The 24698-nt window shown below is 37.9% G+C and overlaps 1 protein-coding gene across 3 annotated transcripts in view; it reads right to left on the bottom strand.

Annotated features, from left to right (window-relative positions):
- Nucleotides 1–6196: 6196 nt before the first annotated feature.
- Nucleotides 6197–24698, bottom strand: part of RBM25 (RNA binding motif protein 25) — a 58342-nt gene continuing 39840 nt past the window's right edge. For all 3 annotated transcript variants that reach the window (XM_034992946.1, XM_034992944.1, XM_034992945.1), the window contains 10 exons: nt 22665–22951; nt 21085–21307; nt 20444–20533; nt 17529–17602; nt 16104–16254; nt 13377–13701; nt 12729–13003; nt 12292–12390; nt 10785–10832; nt 6197–7779 (listed from right to left, as the gene is read on the bottom strand). In XM_034992946.1, the coding sequence (XP_034848837.1) occupies nt 7687–7779; nt 10785–10832; nt 12292–12390; nt 12729–13003; nt 13377–13701; nt 16104–16254; nt 17529–17602; nt 20444–20533; nt 21085–21307; nt 22665–22951 (1665 nt within the window). In that variant the 3' untranslated portion in view covers nt 6197–7686. The remainder of the gene's footprint in view (nt 7780–10784; nt 10833–12291; nt 12391–12728; nt 13004–13376; nt 13702–16103; nt 16255–17528; nt 17603–20443; nt 20534–21084; nt 21308–22664; nt 22952–24698) is intronic.

The following is a 24698-nucleotide window of genomic DNA, read 5'->3' on the forward strand; positions in this document are numbered from 1 at the left end:
TTAAGCGACTGCCTTCGGCTCAGGTCATGATCCTGGAGTCCCGGGATGGAGTCCCACATTGGGCTCCCTGCTCAGCGGGGAGCCTGCTTCTCCCTCTGACCCTCTCCCCTCTCATGTGCTCTATGTCTCTCTCATTCTGTCTGTCTCAAATAAATACATAAAGTCTTAAAAAAAAAAAGTAAACAGGTGATAAAAAAGTGATAAAAAAGCAACCAGTGACTTTTAAGTAACTGGACTACATACAGATAACTTTTTCACAGTTTTTGCTATTTCTTCATCTTCTTAGAAATACACACACCTCTGGGGCATCTGTGGAGCACGCAACTCTTGATCTCCGGGTCATGAGTTTGAGCCCCACGCTAGGTGTAGAGATTACTTAAATAAATCTTTTTTTTTTTTTTTAAGATTTTATTTATTTTAGAGGGGAGGAGGAGCTGAGGGAATCTCAAGCAGAATCTCAAGCAGAAATTGGAGCACAGAGTCCAAAGCGGGGATTGATCTCAGAACCCTGAGATCATGACCTGAACCAAAATCATGAGTTAGTTGCTTAACCAATTGAGCCACCCAGGCACCCCATAAATAAATCTTAAAATTTTTTTAAAATTTTTAATTAAAATACAAATACCTAGGATTTGCTGAGGAAGAGCCAGCAAAGACAGAGTAGGACAGGGCAAAAGTAATATCCTAGACACCAAACAGCAGATGTCCATGGTGTTAAGAGATAGGGTAGCGCCTCTCACCAGGTCACAGAGTCTCCTTTAGGCCATCAATGGTCATCAGTGGAATGATGATACAAACATTTGAGACTAGAGGCATGTGGAAGGCACATGTAACTATAAGCTCTTTGTGGAATCTCAATAGTGTAGGAGAAAGGAAATAGGATCCAAGGTTAAGTTTTTGTGTTCTTTAACACTTAGTCCAGGCTGAAGAATGAAGATAAGGAAATACTTGAGCAAGGATCAAGAAACTGCAAGTTAGAAACCAGAGCCAGTGGAGTGGGGGAGGTTTTCTAGATAGGATGGATGGAGTTATCATTAACTATAGAAAGCAAAGGTTTAAGATGCATGTCATGGGGCGCCTGGGTGGCTCAGTCATTAAGCGTCTGCCTTCGGCTCAGGTCATGATCCCAGGGTCCTGGGATCGAGCCCCGCATCAGGCTCCCTGCTCCGCGGGAAGCCTGCTTCTCCTCCTCCCACTCCCCCCGCTTGTGTTCCTGCTCTCGCTTTGTCTCTCTCTGTCAAATAAATAAATAAAATCTTTAAAAAAAAAAAAAAAAGATGCATGTCATTATACTGGAAAGCCAGAACTGGAGAATATGCCTAATGACATTTTTAAAGTTAAGGTTTTGTTAAATGTGAGACTTGCTGAGGGGGGGAAATCAAAGGGCTTTCACTTATTCAGCGAATATTTTTTCCACAACTACTATACAGCCCTGGAGGTTCAAAAACAATAAAAGCTAGAATGCATGTGGAAAGGAGCTGGAGTTCAGTAAAACAATGAGATATATAGCACTGAAGGTCCAAAATATCTGCAGAGGTGCATTTATATTTTCCCAAAAGTGTTTGGAACTTGGGAGCAGGAATGGAGAAACAAAACAAAATAAATGGTGGCAAAAACCAATAGTAAGTGGTGAAAGATGAAACATGGGAAATCCAGAGTGCCGGACATGTTAGAACTACTTGGGGGAGAGAGGCTGTCAGAGACTAAGGCCAGCACAGTTACTGGTCACTAGTATGTGAAATCAAGACCTGGTCAATCAGGGAACCAAGGCCAGTTATTTACACCATTGATTCCAAGGCAGTGCAACTCAACACTTCTCCCGTAAAAGCAGTTTGCCTTTTTCTTTTTTTAAACTCTACGCCCAACGTGGGGCTTGAACTCACGCCCCCCCCCCCTCCCCCCCGAGACCAAGAGTCACCGGCTCAATCAACTGAGCCAGCCAGGTGCCCCTGCCTTTATTTATACACAATGTCGCTGCCCTGTTTCTTATGGGAATAAAGAATTGAAATATGACAGTATTGTCATCAGAGCTTGGTGCTTGGCCACTATCTTATCAGCTCTCATATCGTTCTTATTCTTTGCAAGGATTATCTCCTTAGACTTGGACCTGATTAAAAGGGTTATCTTGTATTTTTAGCCTTCAGTTCTGTGTTTGTATTTTATTAAATTCTAATTTCCTCCTTAATCAAGAACTTGGGCCCCCCCTTTTTAAAAAATGTGCCTCAATAAAATACTTGAAAATGAAACTTTTATAGCTTTTTCACCTATAGTAACAATCCAATTCTTCCGTAGGGTGTATTTACTAGTATTTTTTAATTGACAGGAAAGAAATGAACCTTCAGAGTTTTTGGATCCTACAATGTAAAGTGTTCACTAGTTTTTCCTTTTGTTATAAAAAAACAAACAGGAAAAATAGTTGTTTAGCACTGTTTTTAAATTCACACCTAATAATTTTTGCTTCAACAAAGATTTATAAAAATGCTTCCTGTGGACTAATTTTATTAACAAGCACTTCCCTCTCCCCTTGGGTTGATAGCAACATCTAGACCAGACCTGTCCAATATAGCTTTCTGAAACCGTATGTTTGTTTTTAAGATTTTTAAGTAATCTATATACCCAACGTGGGACTTGAACTTACAACCCTGAGATCGAGTCGCATGTTCTACCAACTGAGCCAGCCAGGCGCCCCAATCACAATGATACTCTATAATCTGCAATGTCCATATAGTTTTGCTAGCTACTGGCTATATATGGCTATAGAGCATTTGACCTATATTGTAACAAAAAAACTGATTTTTTAGTCACGTGACTTTCAAACACTTGAAATACCTAGTGTGATTGAAGAACTGAGTTTCAAAATTATTTAACAAACTTAAAACCTTGGGTAGGCACAGATCCGGACCATGAATTAGAATGCTATATACAGGCCTCCAGACACCTATCTGTCATCCCTAGTGCTGTTTTGGGTAAACTATGTGACCTCTAAGTTCCCTTCTACATATTACTACCTCTGCTGAGAATCTTCCTACTGTCCCTTCCCTCTTGACTGTGAAGTTAGCTCATCAAGTTTGATAGTTGGTATAGTACCTTATGTCTATTAGTATTCCTCTCATTCTTTCTCCACCATCATTAGACAGTCAGCTACTAGAGGAATCTTGTCTTCTGTCTATCACTCTACCTACCATTTAACATGAATGCCACACATTAACTGTGTTTCAATGGCTAAATAAAAGTTATACACAAAAACCAGAGGGAATACCGGTCAACAATTCAGCTACCACTCTGGGCATGAGAAACTAGGTCATTAAGTCCAACTACCATGGGATGTGGCACAGTAGGCATACTTGGGAGTGCCATTTAATGAGAACATGACTTGAAAAGAATTTTTACTTTTGCTTATAGAAATTATCTTTCATTCCTGGGCATTTTAGATTGCTATTCCTAATGTGGCCTTCATATGAGACAAGTGATAAAATCAAAGGCAAAGATTCTGTCAAATAAAGATGAAAATGTAAGCACTCATGCAAATAAATTATTTCAATAATTCAACACAATCACACTTCAAAAAATCTACCATTTATCAAAAAATTGTAAGCTTACTTTGGTCTATAGTATGAATGTTACAGTAATAGTTCCTGGGTTTGAAATATATATATTAATTTCCCAGTTTTCTTCCTGACACCTAGACTGACTGTTTCTTTGCCTATTTGGGATTCTTTCTCATACCCTTTATATCCGGAGCATTCAGAGATCAATTTCACCATCTTTTGCTGAGCTAAATACTATTCTCAATTTTGGATTGTTAAAAGGTGGCTGAAATATGACCTGAAAATATCTGTAACCATTTTGACATAAAACCTTTCAGCAGTTTTTGTGTTACAAGTGGAAACAGTTATAGAGCTTATCAGAAAAAGGGTAAATAAGCCTCATATACACACTACTTATTAACATTATAACTTCCTTACTTCATATGTAAGAAGAAAACATAAGTGGTTTAGTTCAATTTGACTCTCAAGCTGTTTCTCCGTTCGTCCACCATATCCAGCCTGATTAGTACCTGAACAGCACTCCACAAAATCATCATTCCCCTCTACTACATACACAAGTGCTATGAAAAGAATCAGAGGAAGTAAAAACAGAGTTCTGTAAGGAGAAAATGCTCTGGACTGGCTGGGAATAAAGCCTAGAATATTAGAGTTGTTCTCAGGCACCTTTTTTGGAAGACTACTTTATGTTGATGAACATAAATAATATGCATCTATTTGTCTCAAAAAATGTTTTTCTCTTTATAATCTACTTAAAAAGAAAAGCTGCATTTGTGTAGTCTGTTGGGATAAAATACTAGTCAGAAGTTATTCCACTTTTCTGAAAATCCTCCAGTAGCACCTGGTTTTGCTAATCAAAAGAAATCTGAAGAGGATTTTCACTTTTACGAAAAAAGAAGGCGAAATACAGGAAAATAGCTTGTTTTGCAGCAAGTCCTTATACAAGCAGCACACAGCCCCGTGCACTGAGTGGCGCCAGCAAGTCCCTTATCCCAGGGACTGCACTCAGCGCAAGCCATCACAGCTTTGAACTGGCTCTGAGTATCTGTGCTTTACCTCGATTTATTTTGTGCATCTGTGAGCAAGATATGGTATCAGGTAAATCTGAGAGAGATTATTTTTCCGTGAGGGATTACTCAAACAAAATTTCCATATAAATTAATGGTTATTGCTTCTTTGCTTTATGCCATTTCGGCTTTCAGAACGTTTCACAGGGACACTCGACTTTTGGGATAACATAGGAAACCTGTACTGAGCACATACCTTCAACTGCTAATCAAAGTGGTAGTCAGTGCTCGAATCAGTTAGCATTGGCCTCACCTGGAAGCTGGTCAGTAATGCAAAATTTCCGGCCCCACCCTATCCCTACCAAATCAGTCTACATTTTAACAAGATCCCCCCAGGTGATTCAGGTACACATTAAAGTTTTTAGAAGAACTTCAAACAACTTATCTTTCCTCCTGTAAACAGATGTACATATTTAAAATTATTTCTAAGGTCAAATAAGGAAAAAGCATATTCATTTTCTAACTGCCAGATCAAGAATGATTCTCAAGGGCCACCTGGGTGGCTCAGTCAGTTAACTGGGCTGAAGTCCTGATCTCAGGGTCGTGGGATGGAGCCCCAAGCTCAGCAGGGTGTCTAATTCTCCCTCTCCTTCTGCCCCTCCCCCTGCTCCTGCTCTTGCTCTCAAATAAATAAAATCTTAGGGAGAAAAAAAAAAGGCAATGATTCTCAAGACTTTGATATAATTTTTTAACAACTTGAATGGGCAATACAGATTAAGATTTCCAAACTGAAATTAATCTATGGGCAAACGGTAAAGACAACCCAGAAAGCTCAAGCAATTTATTGGAAATGTTCTTATGTGTATTCTCCCAGACATTAGAATATGCCAGTTTATACATGTCCAGTTCTTTATATGCAAATCTGAAAAACAAGAAACTTGAAAACCTTAAAATTTTAAGCTTGGTAGCAAAACCCGTCTTAAGCTGATATGAAACTATTATAAATGGTCTTTAACCCAGGGGCTCTGATGACTCCTGTTCTGCTGCAAAAGTTAATGTAGGAATTTGAGATGTGGACACAAACCTCACTGTAGGTGTGATGCAGTATATGGTATATGCCCTCAAGACTTCCAGATAAGGGCCCTTTAAGATAAATAAAAGAGCTGGAGAAGACAAAAGCAAGGGAAATTAAATCTACCTGAATAAACCTTCATGCTAATGTTGGGTAAATAAAAACCTAATATGGTGCCTTAGAAGCATTAATGAAGTAAGAGAAAACAGAGGAATAATAAACTGCTTGAACAACATGTGAAGCTTGGACGGGGGGTAGGGGAGAAGGCCGGGGGTGTCAATTTGAGAAAAGGCTAGTAAATAAACTCACAGTTGGCAAGGAGCATGAACTTTCTGTTTTCCCGAGGCCAGAACTTAAAAATGATAGAATACTAAAAGGGGGTATTCTCCACAAATGTATGATTAACCCAAAGTAAGTAAATGGTCTTTTTTGACCTTCATTACAATACTCATAAAAATCAAGTCCATCAAAAATCCAGCCTATATTTTCACGTTATGTTTCTAGTATGCACTGCACAATTACAACATGATATCATTTATTTAACAAGACTCTGAAAGAATGGGTCCCCAAGATCAAATATATACAGTTTTAATATAGGAAATATTTACATAATGGAACCACATCATGGTCCAATGTTAAGAACAGTGTTTCAAATTCCTTTTAAGATGTAAAAAAAAATCTGTAACTCAAGCTCAGTTATGCTTTTTAACAACCCCCCCCTCCAAAACTTTGTCTTTCTTTTAAATAAATACTCAGAGATGGGAAAAACTGCACCTAATTTGTGTTAAGAACTGTCTAAAACCTGTTACATTTTCAGGTAATTTTGCTCCCTGGTGAAGTTCTGTTCTACAATAAAGCAAGCCCCATGTATGTCTCTAAGACATCAGTATATTTTTAAACATTGATGAGCAGAGGTGAAAGAGGTGTATGCGTACATATAAACCCTTTAAAAACAAAAGTGAAAACAAAAAATTAGTGGTAACAGCCTTAAATGATTTACTTTATCCTTAAAAATAAGATGTAAACTGCAAATTGCCATCTGAATTCCTACTGTATTTTTTCAAATTTTCCAAGTCTGTATTGCCTAATTTTACTTTTTTAAAATGATTTTTTTCATTTATGCTTTTCAGATTAAGGTTTTTCTTTTTAAACAAAAGAGTACACCAAAATAAAGCTAAGGACCAATTAGTGCAAAAATGCATCAAATAAAGCACTCCAGAGTCTAAGGATCTGCCTCATTTCTGAACAATGAAATTAATGGGAAAACCATTATGATTCACACTCCCTTAAAAAAGAGAGGCTGAAGCAGCCAGCTATCAACAGGAAAGCCCCATTCCATTCACCAGACTGTTGCTTGCCACAAGAGAATACCATGCTCTGGGAGACTAATAACCTAATTATCCCAGACATTTGGATTGGCACAATACCATATTTCCTTTACAATTCTACTCTTCAATAAGGAAATGTTTAAGGGAGCCCTCCAAAGAATATTAGGTAAAAGACATTTATACATACATTCACACGAACACATTCATACAGAGATACAGTGGGAATGGACTGTCTGCTAATCTGAGCACTCTAATTTTAAATTCCATGCCTTCAGGAGGGCTTGTCATTTTTGATCAAGGGGTGGGAAGGGTAATAGGTATGATGGGTATTCTTTCAATTAAAATCATTCATGTAGGTTCCTGTACAGTACAGTTCAACATTAAGTGCAATTCTGCAAAAGAATTGGGGAGTCATTTTAATATTTACAAGAAATAAATCAGCAGAACAAGATTATATCAGATAGGCTGTGTACAGTAGCTGCGGCTTATAAAACATACCAGTAATCTGTACCTGGTGAGTATAAAGAGAACCAAGGCAGGATTCAGATGTCTTTACAACCAAGGGAGTACACAGGGCATCAACAAATTAGAGGACAAAAAAATTCACATTTTCTACATTAAAAAAAAATTACAGATCTCACAAATGTCTTTGAAGACAAAGAAAAAGCCAAAGTCCTCTGAAGGGTGGGAAAGAAGAAGAAAATTGAAACAGAACTCTAAATGTAAAAAGAGTTTTACTTCACAAGACCAATTTTCTTGGCTTCTGTTTCATATATCAATAATCTCCACATTTTGACTATAAAAACTTCTGCTTCTTCATCAAGTACCTAGAAAAGAAAAAGAAAAAACTCAAAAAAAACCCCAGTAACACATGTAAGATAAGCAATCATCAGCATCTCCCAACAGTGACTAGTATTTTATTTTATTTTTTTTTATTGTTGTTAAAGGTTTTATTTATTTGTCAGGGAGAGAGACAGAGCCCAAGCAGAGGGAGCGGCAGGCAGAGGGAGAAGCAGGCTCCCCACTGAGCAAGGAGCCTGATGCGGGACTTGATCCCAGGACCCCAGGATCATGACCTGAGCCGAAGGCAGATGCTTAACTGACTGAGCCACCTAGGCGTCCCGTGACTGGCATTTTAAAAGGCTTTATACATTGACAAGCATTTACTTTCAATAAAACGACCTGAAATAAATTGGTCTAGTGTGATAAATATATTTAGTAAATATAAATTACAAAAAAGGGTGCGGGGGGGGAGAATGCTTTCAGCAAAATTCCATGGCTTACCAAATACTGACACCGTAATACTAAACTATTTCCTAAAGAAAGCATGTTTGTTATAAAAAACATAGTAATTCAGGCAGAACTAGTTATATAACCGAGTATCTTATCTACCCCCAAAACAGCCTTAAAATCATAACACTTATCAAGTCCTTATTATGTATGTGACATTGAATTAAATATTAAACGAGAACATAGGTAGGGGCGCCTGGGTGGCCCAGTTGTTAAGCGTCTGCCTTTGGCTCAAGGTCATGATCCCAGGGTCCTGGGATCGAGCCCCACATCGGGCTCCCTGCTCAGCGGGAAGCCCGCTTCTCCCTCTCCCGCTCCCCTTGCTTGTGTTCCCTCTCTCGCTGTGCCTCTCTCTGTCAAATAAATAAATAAATCTTTAAAAAAACTAAAAAATAAAATGAGAATATATGTAAAGCATTTAATATTGCATCTAGGATATGGTAAACAGAGTACGTGAACACTATCATCACCAAAAAGGACACAAGAGTACTGAATAAATAAATGGTCTTCTCCCCTTGGGAAATTGATAAATCAAATTATCTTCCTATCTACTTATGAGGGAGGGGCATTATATCGACCCCCTACTCCTGCCCTCACCCTACATGCAAATTTGGGCCTCTATACCAGGGTTACTTACAGTGAGGTAAAATGGAACAGCATGTTTCCTCCTACAGGAGGCAGCTATGACTGAGCTCCAGGGTATCGCTGCCATGATGGAATGTGGCCTAATGTTGCCAGGTGTCTGGAGCAGCAGTTTAAGTTAGGAGGTAAGCAAACCAGGGGCGCATGGGTAGCTCAATCAATCAGTTAAGCATCTGCTTTTGGCTCAGGTCATGATCCCAGGGTCCTGGGATCGAGTCCCACATCGGGCTCCCTGCTCGGCAGGAAGCCTGCTTCTCCCTCTCCCATTCCCCCACTTGTGTTCCTGCTCTCGCTATCTCTCTCTCTGTCAAATAAATAAATAAAATCTTTAAAAAAGATTTCATCTGAGGCTCAGCATTATGAAGTCAACAAACTTTTCACAAATACTTTATCAGAAATTCTAAACAACAGCTACATCAGCCTGGCTGGGCAGCAGAAAACTAATGTTACCTGGCTTTAGACATCATACAGTGCCTGGACACAAAATATCTCGACCTAGGAGCTCCCTTTGTTTAGGTACCCCACTATGCCCCTCCCTGACAACTGCAGTGGGAAATGCAAGCTCTCCAGGGCACCTGTCATCTTACAACATGCTCGACGTTTCTTCCCCCCTGACTCATATTCCCTCTGCTGTCTTCCCATTCTGCCCTTCATTACTCTTTATACTAACCACCCTCAACTTCTTTAGTTTTTTTTCATCTATTTACCTGAACTGAAAACTTGTGTCCCTGAAAGACCCTGAGACACTCCTGTAGCTTACTCAGGAAGTTCCTTACTTTCAAAGCTTTAATCTCACAGGAGAGGGGAAGCTGCTGGATCCTTCCAGTTTCTCTTTGTGAACAGTATCTCCATTAAGATTCACGAGATCTCATTACACTACCCTTCCACTCCAACAGCAGCTATCTAGCAAACACCTAGTCTTCCACCCACAATAGATGAGCACAACAGAAGTTTCAATTTCTATGTGTATGACCCAAGTGGAAAGTTCACTTATAGTCTAATGACATCAGTTCTACCCCAGAAACTCTCTCCCATGGCCACATATGCACCTCACCATCGTCTGGACCAATCCACCACTTGTTCTTAAACGTTCTACTCTCTCACTATATAACCACTCTTTTCAACACACCTCCCACAGCTTTGGTGGAACAACCAGCCCGTTTCACATAACCACCAGCTCTATTCCGATGTTATCGCCTTCTCTTCCTAGCTTGGAGTTCACAGTCCACTCAATCACTCTCACCTCTAGAGCCAATTCTCTCCCTCCTTCCTTTTCTCACAAAATCACATTAGATAAATGTAACCACTGACTCGACTCTAATATCCAAATTAAATGCAAGTGGGGATTTGATGTTTACTGCTGACCAATGGATACCTGTCCAAGTGACAAAGTTATACAAGTCTCAAGTCTCAGTTTAGATGGTAACTCTTGTGATTCTCTTCCTAACTGCCGTCTGTACCATCAGATGCTCCATCTCCTCTGCCCCCCACATCTTTTTTACATATCCCCATGATTGCAAGTATATTACAGTATCAGTATTAGTATACCTGTCTCCCTGTTACTTCTTTAAGGACAGATGTTCCACCTTTTCATGCTTCTAGCACCATGTTCAACCCAGTTAGCACTTAATAAATGTTTTCTAAATGTATGAATAGATCCAGGATTTGTATTTATACATACAAACACCAAAGGTGGGGGAAGGAAAAAGTGTTAGTGTTGTCTAAGGACATCTTGATGTGAGTGCTTTTAACCTCTTTTAGTGCAGATTCACATTTTAATTGGGGCTTCTAAAAAGAAAGATTCTGGAACCAACACAGGTAAAAAATTAACCAAAAACAGAAGTTTCATTTGTTTACAGATATTAATTAGAATATTAACAACAGTAAATTTCTGACTTACCATGGCAACGTCATCTAAAATGCTCTGAGGTGAACTATGAGCCATAACCTAAAAGAAACACGTAACTGTCATTTTAAAAATAAATAAAAAATTAGCATTATAGTCAAAAATTTTTAAAGTACCCTCAAACTAATATGGGAATTTCTTGTGGCTGAAGAAACATTCTATAAATTTAATTCCCAGAATCCTACTCTCTTCAATGGAAGTTTATGACAACCTAGGATCTTAATCACTATACTATGTGTTCTAATTCAAATCCAGAGTTACAAATTCCAATGCTACAATAATTACAAGTGGAAAGGGCAGCCTAATTTTGCTATTCCTAATGCTAAAAGAGCAGTAATGGTGGAAAAATAAGCATTTCCTTAAAATGCAATTATTCCTTTACAGATATACAATGTTTCTACTATAACTATCTTATTAAAGATAAGACTTTGCCTTCAGGAGACAATGGAAGGATGTGGTACACCCTGGTGGTTAAGAGCACTTAGCGCTTATTACAGGACTATGGTCAAGACAATCTCCCCATGACCTCAATTTCTACATATATAAAATGGGGATAATAGCAGTAATTATACTTGCTAAGGTTGTTGGGAGGTTTAAAGAACATAACATTCTATAAAATGCTTAACACAGTACCTGCCAAGAACAAAGCCTGGCCCACAGCAAATTAATCAGTAAAAACAACTATTATTATGCTATGAAGGAAACTATTTTGCTCCTCTTCCAAAGGATGGATGACTGACAAATTCATGAAATAAGCTATCAGCTGTCTCCACAAATACCCCCTCAACTGTACTTCAGCAGCATTCTAACCATTAAGACACGGGGGTGGCAATACATTCCCAGGGGCAGAGAGAGCGCAAACTTGGCAGCAGTCAATGAATCTGTCCTCCTTGACCCTCTGAAATGAAAGCATATGGCGTAGGGGTCTGAAATAAAGTGGAGGGGTTAAGTGGCCATGAAATCTCTTAATAACTGAAACTAAACTATCATAGACTTGGCTTTGCAAGATTTTTTATTTTAGAAAGTGTCTTAATATTTTAAAATATAAAACAAATGTTGGGGATCAGGGCACCTGGGTGGCTCAGCCGTTAAGCCTCTGCCTTCGGCTCAGGTCATGATCCCAGGGTCCTGGGATCGAGCCCCGCATCGGGATCCCTGCTCCGCAGGAAGCCTGCTTCTCCCTCTCCCACTCCCCCTGCTTGTGTTCCCTCTCTCGCTGTCTCTCTGTCAAATAAATAAATAAAATCTTTAAAAAAAAAAGATTTTATTTATTTATTTGACAGAGAGAGACACAACAAGGGAGGGAACACAAGCAGGGGGAGTGGGAGAGAGGGAGAAGCAGGCTTCCCTCTGAGCAGGGATCCCGATGCGGGGCTCGATCCCAGGACCCTGGGATCATGACCTGAGCCGAAGGCAGAGGCTTAACGGCTGAGCCACCCAGGCGCCCCAAATAAAATCTTAAAAAAAAAAAAGTTGGGGATGAAGGGAGTAAAAGACTAACCTTAGAACAAACAAAATCAACTAATGTAGCTTCTTCTTCACCTATGTATTCTATGATTTTCTTATTAATCCATGGTCTAATCCGTCGTTCCATCAATATCTGCAAAATAAAGCATGGTTATTAAATTAAATAACTTTTTATTATATTTACTACAAAGTCTATAGCCTCATAATTTTTCTTAAAACTAAAATATAGTATGCTCTCATTTACAAGTTGAACAAAGACAGGTATGTATCAAGATACAATTATTTGCTTCTAACTGATGAAGACTTCAAGTACCACCAAGAATTTCCCCAATCATTTACCTAAATTCCTTGGCAGGTCAAGATGCCAGCCACATTATCATCTCTACTTGTCATTAATAGAATCAGCTGACTTTGTATGCTATACTCAAAACCACTTCCAATAAAAATGATGAAATACAATGTGCTACTCACAGAATCCACAATAGACCAATCCAAGGGATAAGCAAAGAGCTCAGGTTTGGCTGTAGGAATTTTCTCAATGAGACTCTTAATGTGTTTGCGCTTTTCTTCAGTGTTTACAGTGCCTTTGGCAGCATTTTTATCATCTTCACCATAATCCAAGGGAACCAGTTTCCTTTTTCGGGGTACATCATCACTGTCTTCGTCCTCAAATTTGTTAAAGACACTATCTACGGGGAGTTTCTTTCTCTTCACAGAATTAGGTTGACCAGGACTATTGGAAGCACCTATAGTAAAAATCCTGTATTAGCATGATGACTTAATTTTCAAATGTTAATGACATTTCACAACCCACCATCCCTCAAGAGCAGTGCATAATGTACTTCCACAAATCTCAGAGAAAGATCCCAACTGTAAAAAATAACTCACTACTCACAAGTGCTAGAAAATTTAACTTTTCACTTCTTCTCAGAACTTGAGGCAGCTGCGGATATAGGAGCACTAGTAGAACTACGAAAACAATCGTGAGCTATAAAGGCATTTTTGAGTATTTTTCTATCTACCTACCAAGCAGCACATATTTATTTTTTCCTTAAGGCAAAATTTAAGTATATATAGGGGATTAAAATAAAGGAAAGAAGGAAGAAAATGCTAACATACCCAGTTTAAGACTTAGTCCTATTTTTGGCCTATGTTCCTCCGGTTGTTGTTGATCTGGTGAATTTTCATGAGGAATAATAATACCACATGGAGACTCATCCCCAGGAGTGTTGGGGGTTGCATTGCCACTGGCAGAGGAAACAGATGGGGCAGAACTGATGGGCCTCAGAGTTGGTTTGAGACAGGGCTTTTGCTCCGGCTCTTCCTCCTCTTCCATGGGTTCCTCTCGTTTTTCTTCTTTTTCTTGCTTTTCTTCTTCTTCTTCCTCTGATTCAGGTTCTTGCTTTATCTGTGGTTGTCTGCGCCTTTCAGCCTCTTGTTCCATCTAACACCAAAAAATAATGTGACTAACAGACCACAACTATACTCTACTCAACGAACTTTCTGTTTTCCATTATCTTTCATAAAACCTCTATTTTTCATTAGGAATACTGAAATACTGCTTGCTTCTATAATCAGAAAGCTGAGTAGGTCTACAGAATATATTAGGTACTCTGCAAAATGTTTTCTTATATTTTTAACATTTACATATAAAATTATTTAAACTCTTCAGATATAACAAAGGCAAATACATAATAGGTGGCTAATTTAAAAGGAAAAGGTATGTTTTTTTAATTTTTATTGAAATTATAATCCAAAGTTTTATTTTGTTTTAATTTTAAAGATTTTATTTGAGAGAGAAAGAAAGAGAGAGCATGAGCAGGGAGGAAGGGCAGAGGGAGAGGGAGAAGCAGGCTCCCCATGCAGCAGCAGGGTTCGATCCCAGGACCCTGTAATCATGGCCTGAGCTGAAGGTAGATTAACTGACTGAGCCACCTAGGCGCCCCCCAAAAGTTTATTTTAGAACAGCACAGACAACTGCCTAAGAGGCAACTCAAATCCTCAGCTTGGTCATCAACAATTATTTGTACTGTGGCACCTGGCTGGCTCAGCCAGTAGAGCATGCAACTCTCGATCTCAGGGCTGTGAATTCGAGCCCCATGGTGAATGCAGCGATTACTTAAAAATAAAATCTTTACACAATTATTTGGTCTTTCTAGGTCATGGCTAAGTATGGTAGTCACTTTTGTATTCATGAATTGGGAAAGAAAGAAAGAGAGGGGAAAAAATTTTTGGAGTCAAAAGTCTATACCAAAATGAACTCTCCCTGAAATCATGAAAGATTAAACAACAACAACAACAACAAAATAACCAATAAGAGCATTATAAAAACTTGAGTAAATTTCATCAATAATTTTTCTGAGCATGAAACAAAAAAAATATAACAAAAAGATCCTGGGGGCTCCTGGCTGGCTCAGTCGATTAAGTGTCTGACTTAGGCTCAGGTCCTGATCTCAGGATCCTGGAATTGAGCCCCATGCTCAACAGGGAGTCTGCTTCTCCCTCTCCCTACCGCTCATGCTCGCTCTCTCAAATAAATAAATAAAATCTTAAAAAAAGATCCTGAACTACATAACAATTAAAAGTTGGTGCATGACATGACTTAACCCCATCTAACTATCAATTCACAAAGTAGTACAATGACCATTAAACAAACTGTAAGGCATTCAAACCAACTGGTAGAGAATTAAAACATAAAAACACACCCAACCTAAATGTTACAATGGTAAGGATTTAAAAGACCAACAATATGCCATAATGGTCAAGGTATGAAAACAGACATAAAGCTATAAACTGGCAATATTCTGAGTGAAAGATTAAAAACCCGAATTAAAAGCACATTAGAAAAGAGCATGTAAATTATAATCCCACTTATAAAATTTATGTGAGGAGATTACATAAACATATGCCTGTGTGATGACATTTTAAAAACCGCAAATCTAGGGGCACCTGGGTGGCTCAGTCAGTTAACGATCTGTGTTTGGCTCAGGTCATGATCTCAGGGTCCTGGGATCGAGCCCCGCATCAGGCTCCCTGCTCTGCGAGAAGCCTGCTTCTCCCTCTCCCACTCCCACTGCTTGTGTTCCCTCTCTCGCTGTTTCTCTCTCAAATAAATAAATAAAATCTTTAAAAAAAAACCCACAAATCTATGATTGTACCAGGCTGATAAGAAAGCAGATGGTTTTTAATTTCTTCACTATTGTGTCGCATGTTGTCTGAACCTTCTATTTACTCATGTAAGTACTTATTCTATCAACAGGAAAAAAAACACAATTTCATTTTGAAAAATAAAAGGGGCATGTTAAGAACACATGGTTTCTGATGACAAACAGGATATAAGAGATTTTTTCAAGTTGATATAAAGAATTTACAATATTATTAGATTCATGATATATTAAGAACTAAAAATTTTCTAAAATGACATTCTCCTCTTAAAGAATGGGGTATGCTATGTTCTATGGCAAAGTCTTTTCCTTTTTTTAAATGGCATGCTGTTCATGAAAACATCTTTAATTTATTTAGGAAATAAAAAGATTTAGGGTGGCAGTGAGAAGGAACTAAAACCCCAAGTCATGAAATGTGAGAACACATTATGGGAAGGACAGGTTTCTAGAAAAGTTTTATTAGATGACATTCATTTAACTTAGGTAATATTTCACAGAAATAAAGGAATTAGACACAGGAAGGTGTTTAGAATAATTAAAGCTGTAAATCAACTAACACTGATGGTCTGCATAATAAAATAAAGAAAAAATACTAATATAATCCCCCCAAACAGCAAGATCCATGGAGCATAAACTGCATTTCCCTTATGAGAACATTGTTGTGGATGTTAGGGTAACTCACCCTTTGGAGCTCTGCATCTGGATCTGGGTGCCCTTCAGCCAGAAGGCGCTGCCTGATTTCCTCTAGCTCTTCCTTCTCTCTCTTCCTATCCCGTTCATCAGCTTCCATTTCCTTTTCCCTATCACGCAACCTTTTCTGAAGAGCGCTTCCTCTGCAAAAGTAAATCATAACAGGCCTTGATACGCAGAGATCAACTATTACAACACATAATGTCTCCAAAAGTACCTTCTTTCAATACTAAAAAGCTGCATGTTAGGAAAATGAAAAATGTCTTACTGTTTTTGTATCTGCAGAACACCCAAGGCAGTGTGCTCTCCACACATAAACAGTTTAATAAGGAAGCATGGTCTTGTCATTTATCACCATGCCTCATTCTCAAGTCATTCTAAGTGTCTAAAACAAGCAGAAAACAGTTTTCTGACGAAAGAAAGCTCTCATTTTGTACTCATTCCACAGGGAAAGCCCAACACACAATTTGTTTTCTTGGATGCCGAGTTGTGAAAAACTACTACAAGTGGTAGTAATACCACTAAGAACAGTCCTCTATCTTCAATTTAAATCAATTCTTTCCCTTATGGAAAAAATCCTTGAAGGAAGTAGTGCAGAATCAACAGAAAGCAGAGATTCTCTCGAGCTAGCAGTATATTACATCTCAGAATGCTGAAATTATGTACTACTACTGATTTTATGATTCAATAATTTTACTGAACATTTTTCTTTTTCATTTTCTACAAAGTCAAATCCTTGGCATGCTTTTGAAGTTGCTAATTCCAATGTTTTAATTATGGGGTACGGTATATTAAAATGATATACTAAATGCCTTCACTACATGCCCTGGATCCTATCAGATACATGAGGTTAAAAAGAAAAATCAAAATATTGTCCTTATCCTCAGAGAAATTACAGTTTGGAATGCAGGAAGCAGAAGCAGCAACAATTTTACCATACTGGCACAGTGCTAGAATGAGAGTATTTTAGAAATGCCATGGGAACAAAGACATGAGGGAAGGCAAACTTTACAACCGTCACTTTACAATAATATATCAACAGGGCAGGGGATGGGATGGCATTGGGTTTGCTTTGTGACATTCTTGAAATCCTTGAATGCAAAAATTTTTAGACCACAGTTATCAAGACTAGTTATAACTTGCTATAAAAACTGGACCTCTATAAAACACATGAAAAAAATTAATCTGTTTTAATACTATGTGGACCACCACCCCACAAAAGATAGAACTGTTGATCCCTTCCCAACAGTTCTCCCCCGCACTCCCAAAAACATCTTATCAAATATGGAGGTGATTACAAGGTAGAATATGAAGATTTTCTTTCTTATTCCACTGAATAAACTTGCACCCTCTGGTAGGGAAAATACAGCTAATAAAATGCTGAAAGTATGAGCTCATTAAAGCAAGGATTCTTTACCTGTAATATTTGGGATCATCTCTATCATCATCATAATCTTCTAAGAATTCTTTTAGTCTTTTAGCTTCTTTTGCCTTTGAGGAAATAAAAGACAAAGTGTGCAAAATTAACATAAAAGTCACGTAGAATACCCCCTCCTTTCTTGGAGATAAATTTTTCTTATCCATACCACTTGAATTTTATAATTATCATGTACTCTGTATATTAAATTTAAATAACATTAGATATATTTTATCTTTTACTCAAAAAACAAGCCAGATTTAGAACTTATCTATGCAACAAAAACCACATATAGTATTCCTCTCTGGATATAATCTTCAAAGTACAGTAATGAAACCTGAGCAAACCAAGAAACAAAACAAAGTTATTTTATTGAATCTATTAACTCAACAAAAATACTTTATCTTTCACATTTGTAGATACATTATGCTACAGAAAATAGTTTTTAAGAAATGCAGGACTGAAAATTCAAATCATGTTCATGCATCAGTCTAACTTCAGGTACACAAACCATGAAAGTATAGGACTCTCTTATTTTTGAATTTCAAATATAACTATTGTATTTAATACCACTTACAGCTAACAATTACATACAAATATATAATACACAAAAATATTTATACTCTATATCCTTATCTGCTCTATCAACAACTATTATATCTAGTGTATCTATATACAAAGGAGATGATACGTTTCTAATTACAGTAAAAATTTAGATTACAGTGAAATTTTAATACATCTCAAATTTCAAATGTTACCTCTCTGTAAAGACTTCCCTGATCTAACCATCTACCGTCACCAATTCCCATCCCCAAACAGAATTCTTTCTCTGCACTCCCAAAATACTGTGAACATCCCTTTATCATACCTTAAACATTCACACACACTACAGTAACTACCTCTCTCTCTGAAAATACCACCCACTTGTTTCAAAGTTAGAAGCATTAGTTACTCCTGTATGCCCAGTACCCAGCACAAGCACCAAGGCTGGGATATAATGTACTTGACTCAAATGTGTCAAATGGGGCACGTGGGTGGCTCAGTTGGTTAGGCGACTGCCTTCGGCTCAGGTCATGATCCTGGAGTCCCAGGATCGAGTCCCGCATCGGGCTCCCTGCTCAGCAGGGAGTCTGCTTCTCTCTCTCCCACTCCCCCCTCTTGTGCTCTTTCTCTCTCTCACTCTGTCTCTCAAATAAAATAAAATCTTTAAAAAAAAAAAATGTGTCAAATGAAGGAAAGCAGATTTGTTAAATAGGAATGACAAAACTTATAAGTATTTAAATAAAACACAGGAAGGTGCATGAGATACATACTAAAATATGAACATAAATTACCAGCTTTGAGGAGTAGAAACCTTCACTTTTTACATCATGTACTTCTGTTACTTGAATATTTCAATGTAATAAGTAACTGCTTTTGTAACTGGGCTTTTTTAAAGCTCTCAAGCAAAAAAATAATAGGAAAATTTTCTCTAAAAAGACAGATTTCTGATTTACTTGTAAAAAGCAGGACCACTTCAAATCTATCCCACCATGTTGTTCATGGCAAACAGCTCTTCTAAATAATCATTTCTCACTATATTATTCTCTTCCTATTTTCTAACATAGGGATGAAAAAGAAATTCTAGAATGGGAATTGAAATTACTGTCAATAATTCTAGCATTATGGATATATACAGAAAACCCATACTATCTAACTAGTTTCTACATGCACCCTCTTTTGGTTACTTACAAAAACTCCCTCTAGGTCTCATGTTCAAAAGCTACTTGAAGATTCCTAACTTCAGTGAAGTTTTTGGAAGAATAATCTCCAAACTGGAGATAAAGAAACTTTCACAAAATTCTGGCAAAGACAGAACACATGGAACATACTACTCAAGCAAATACTATGACAAAATTTTTTTGTCATTCTTCTTAGTAACAACCTATGCCAATGGTTTCCCTATTATAGTTCATCAAACAGTGTAAATGCAAAAAATGTCATGTACTTAAAAGATAGCATGAGGAAAAACTATAATTCATATGTTATACACTGAAGACAATAATTGTGATTCATAAAAACAGGTCTTTACGCTGTATGTTAATTAAGTGGAATTTAAATAAAAACATGAAAAACAAAAAACAAAGAGGTCCTCTCATGACACTATTCCCTTCATCCACATGTGCCACACCAATACAGAACAGTATCTATCAATATCTACCAATGCCTCTTCAAAATCAACATGTTATAAACTCTTAATTAAGAATGTTTTATAAATTCTCATTTTATATATATTATCCTATGGCAGACTTACTTCAACGGTATGCCAAAAGATAATTTTGTTTATAGGCAGCAAAAATGTGAAAATTAAAGAGTAAAAGAGATTTTGGTGGACTGGAATTGTCTGAAGATTACTTGAAATACATAAAAATTAAATTACCTAGGGTCGCCTGGGTGGCTTAAACAGCTGGGTGTCCCAACACTTGATTTCAGCTCAGGTGGCGATCTTAGGATCATGAGATGGAGCCTCACTGGGTATGGAACCTGCTTGGGATTCTCTCTCTCCCTCTTCCTTTTGCCCCTCCGCCCCCAAATTAAATTGTCTATACTGAGAGCTCGTACATTTTAATGACAAAGTTACTTCTTTTTTTTTTTTTTTTAAGATTTTTTTTTTATTTATTTGAGAGAGAGAGAATGAGAGACATAGAACACGAGAAGGAAGAGGGCAGAGGGAGAAGCAGAACCCCTGCCGAGCAGGGAGCCTGATGCGGGACTCGATCCCGGGACTCCAGGATCATGACCTGAGCCGAAGGCAGTCGCTTAACCAACTGAGCCACCCAGGCGCCCTGACAAAGTTACTTCTAATCTAGTTAATGGTCAAGAATTTGACCTGATTTTTATCTGAAAAATCACTAATTTGTAACCTAGAATATTACCATTTCTCTTCTTCTTTCTTCTTCTCTTTCAGCCTCTTTCTCATACTCCCGGGTTTTCTTCCGTTCTCTGATTTCCCAATTCTTAAGGCGCTAAAAAAGAAATTGTCAAATTTAGTAATACAAATGTATGCAAAGGGCTCTAAAAATTTTTTTTTTTTATAAAGATTTTATTTACTTATTTGACAGAGACACAGAGAGAGAGGGAACACAAGCAGGGGGAGTGGGAGAGGGAGAAGCAGGCCTCCCTCAGAGCAGGGAGCCAGATGCGGGGCTCGATCCCAGGTCCCTGGGATCATGACCCGAGCCAAAGGCAGCCGCTTAACGACTGAGCCACCCAGGCACCCCAAGGGCTCTAAAATTTTTTACTAACCTACTGAATAGCAAGCTTTAAGAATAAAAGCATTCCTCGGGGCATCTGGGTGGCTCAGTTAAGTGCCCAGCTCTTGGTTTCGGCTCAGGTCATGATCTCAGGGTCGTGAGATCGAGTCCCACGTGCTGGGCTCCATGCTCAGCATGGAGTCTGCTGGAGTTCTCTCCCTCACCCTCTCCCTCTGCACACATGGGCGCATGCTCTCTCTCTCAAATAAATAAAATCTTAAAAAATAATGATAATAAAGAATAAAAGCATTTTCTCAATTTACCTCTTGGTAAGCAGCCTCTTTTTCTCGGAGTTTTCTTTCAAGTTTCCTTCGTTCGTAAGCATCTTCTTCATCTTCTTCTCGGTCACGCTTCTTGTCTTTCTCTCTCTCTCGTTCCCGTTCCCTTTCTCGCTCTCTCTCTCGCTCTCGTTCTCTTTCTCGTTCCCGTTCTCTCTCTCTCTCTCTTTCTCGCTCCCGTTCCCTTTCACGATCTCTGCTCTTTTCTCTATATAAACAAAAGATTTTAAAAATCTGTCAGTCTTTGTTTTCCTTTGTAAACCAAGGGAAAAGACGGCAACTTATATTACAAAATAATATACGAACTCATAGGCCGGAATTTAGCATTTGATTTCTGCAGAATTGTAAACTCCTCTATACTTATCAGGATGACACAACGTAATTCTAGTCTCAAATTCTCAATTGCATTTTAAATTCAATGTTAATGCTTATCAGCATCTCAGAAAACAAACACACCTGGATATAAGAAATATAAAGGACTGACAAACACGTTAAAAGACAGCCTACTTCACTAGTGATCAAGAAATAAAGGTGTTGGCAAAGGTGTGGAGAAAAGACCATTTTGGCATGTTGGATGGATAAATCAGAACTGTATCTACTGGCAAGGAAAAGTTCTCAAATATTTAATTCAGAATGATAAAACCAAATTGCAGAATATATGTAGTATGATGCCATGGATCTAATTAAATACAAATATATTTATTTGTACACATATAAAACAATATAGTGTTTATGGATTCATATCAATAATAAAAGTATACATACACTGACTATATGTCAAATTCTTGATAATCCTTATCAGGTTACTCAAGAGGATAATGATTATTCCAGGAGAGGAAGAAAAGGAAGGAAAGGAAGGATTTTAATGCCCACTAAAGACTAAGGACACTGGATTTCTAGTTCCAGCAACTGGTGGACTGACTAAAGTGGACCTCCTTTCAGCTACAATCAGGTGAAAATTTGCAACACAGAAATGTATTATCTGAAAACCAGCTTGGGAAAAAAAGGTGAGCTTTTCTTCCTTCCCCACTTCCTTCTTTCATTTTTGCTTTACTCCTTCCTAAGAATTTGAGATGATTCATCAAACAAATTCAATATAACTAAGAAAAAACTTAAAATAAAAACAAGGTAAAATTACTAGGAGTCCTAAATTGAGCGCTAGGAGGTGAGTCGTGGCCATACAGTGGGCTATAGGACCAAGTAAAGACGAGCGGCTAAAAGCAGGGGTGCTAGAGATGATTTCCCAGGATGCAGGACCTCAGTGAAATGGTAAATAGAAAAGATGCCCACCAACCCAGGGAGACAAGAGGGAATCAGGTCTGCCCATAACACTGGGTGGACAGTGGTTGTGTTCTGGGTCTGCGTATAAACTAGCGTCAGATAAAAATTAACCCTTAAGTTGAGAACTGTTACTTGAACCAATGTTTACATGTGTGAGACAGCAAGCCAGGCATGCTCTGTGCCTAAGGAAGTTCTCTCCTCACACAAATGTAAACAGTGTGGAGAGTGCCTAACTGCAGTTCTACTAAAGTGATCAGCAAACAGTAACTTCCACCAAGCCTTACCTTGATCGACTCCGATCCTTATTCCGATCCGAGCTCCTTTCCCGATCGCGGTCCCGGTCTCTCTCTCGGTCCCGGTCACGGTCTCTTTCTTTTGTCCGGTCACGATCCCTATCTCGTTCTCGTTCCCGCTCCCGTTCTTTCTCTTTTTCTCGTTCACGTTCTCTTTCCCTTTCTCGTTCCCGTTCTCGCCTTTCTCGTTCCCTTTCACGCTCCCTCTCTCTTTCTCTCCGTTCTTTCTCAATTTCCTGTCTTTCTTTCTCCTTTTTGCCTTTCTCTTCTTCCAGTTTCTAGAAACCAATAAAAGTACTTTTAGAGTTAACTCTGTAGCTCCAGTATTCAGATATTTCCCGGCGCAATGCCCAATATAAGGAACAAAAACAACCAAACCACTGGCACTTTAATATTAAGTACTTGTGGTTTTACTTGACAAATTAAACTGAAGCAATCACAAGACTAAATAGATTGCGTGCAAACCCATATACTCTACACAGACCAGGAATCTCCAATCTTGGATGCTGGGAGATTGTGTCAAGTGTGGCTGGCCACTCAATGATTATGTAATAACTAAATGACCATGAGGAATGTGGTGATTAGTAGTTAATTTCTAGAAATACAATCACTTAGCTAAAATGTAACTTCCCTCATTATGAATTTCTGTAAATCAGTGTGACTACTGATTTACTATTGATACTAAATATAACCCCAAACTTCCCATTACCTACAGGTTACTACTTGAAGATTTCAAAGGGGAGGTGGGGGAGGAGAGTCAGGTCACTGTAATACAACTAAATAATCTTCTACCCTCTGGTTTGCCCACCCTCCAAAAGATAAGCTGAATTCAGCCAACATTTGCCCTATTATCTAAATGGAAACATTTACTCCCACCATTACAAGATGGACAGCCCACTAAATACAAAAAGTTTAAAATCACTCACTTCAAGCAAAAATGTACATAATTGTAATATTCTCATTTCACTTAATTTTAAAAGCAACATATTTATACCCATTACGCCTATAAGAAAATAAAAATATATCAACAGTGATAAATCCATCCTTGGAAGGAACGATTGCATATGAACTTACAGATGCTGTGCTAGGACATGGATCGCCAACACTGGATTAACCTTGCCTACAAGCTATGTTTCTGGGAGGAAGAGCAAGTACATGGTTCACAAATAAACCAAATAACAAAGTCAGACCAAGTTTGAACCCTGACAAGATTACCAGTGTACTACACGGTTTCTACACAAACTCAGAAAAAAAAACAAAAAACAAAAAACAAAACAAAACAAAAAAAAAACCCAAACAGGAAAAACAAAACAAAAACAAAATACATTTATCCCTTTGGTTCCATGTTTAGTGTCACCGAAATGAAATTTAAACTGCAACAATAAATTGTGCATTTTTTTTTGTCTTTTCTCAGTCATGTAAAGCATTTAAAACAACTTTAAAAAGCAATCTTACCTGTTATACTTTTTCTCTTGTTCATGGCTCAGAGAACTGATAGAGGATTATGAGAGAAAAGCTAATGCATGAGAAATCAATATATTCAGCTGCTGTGCCAGTCTGTATCAAAGGAGAATGTAGGCAAAGCCAATACTGAATACACTGAGGTTACAAAGAGAAGAGAAAAGAAATCATAGAAAGAGGACAGAAACTGAAAGCTATTTAAAGGGGCGAATTCTAATTTCTGAAACAGTTCTAATGGACTATAAAAATTTGTATTGTAAAATGAGGCTAGACTATATAAAACTTACCTCAGTGTCATACACTTATAAAGAAATATTTATTTCTGAGATAATAGATACTTACAGACTTATTTTAGCTGTCCCAATAACAATTTCTTTTGTAGAATTTAACTTTTTTACTTTTGCTTATTCACTGTATTACTTATTTCTTAGTAGTGTATACTTCTACTTATGTAAATAATAATTTGTTTCAGAACTCATTTCAAAAGTTTTGTTCTAAATGAACAAGTGAGTGAATCTGGTCCACACTAAATGCATTTCTAAAAGACTATATATGCGGTAAGTA

This window comes from Mirounga leonina, unplaced genomic scaffold (genome assembly GCF_011800145.1).
Source record: "Mirounga leonina isolate KUSES-001 unplaced genomic scaffold, KU_Mleo_1.0 Mir_82, whole genome shotgun sequence".
NCBI lineage: Eukaryota > Metazoa > Chordata > Mammalia > Carnivora > Phocidae > Mirounga > Mirounga leonina.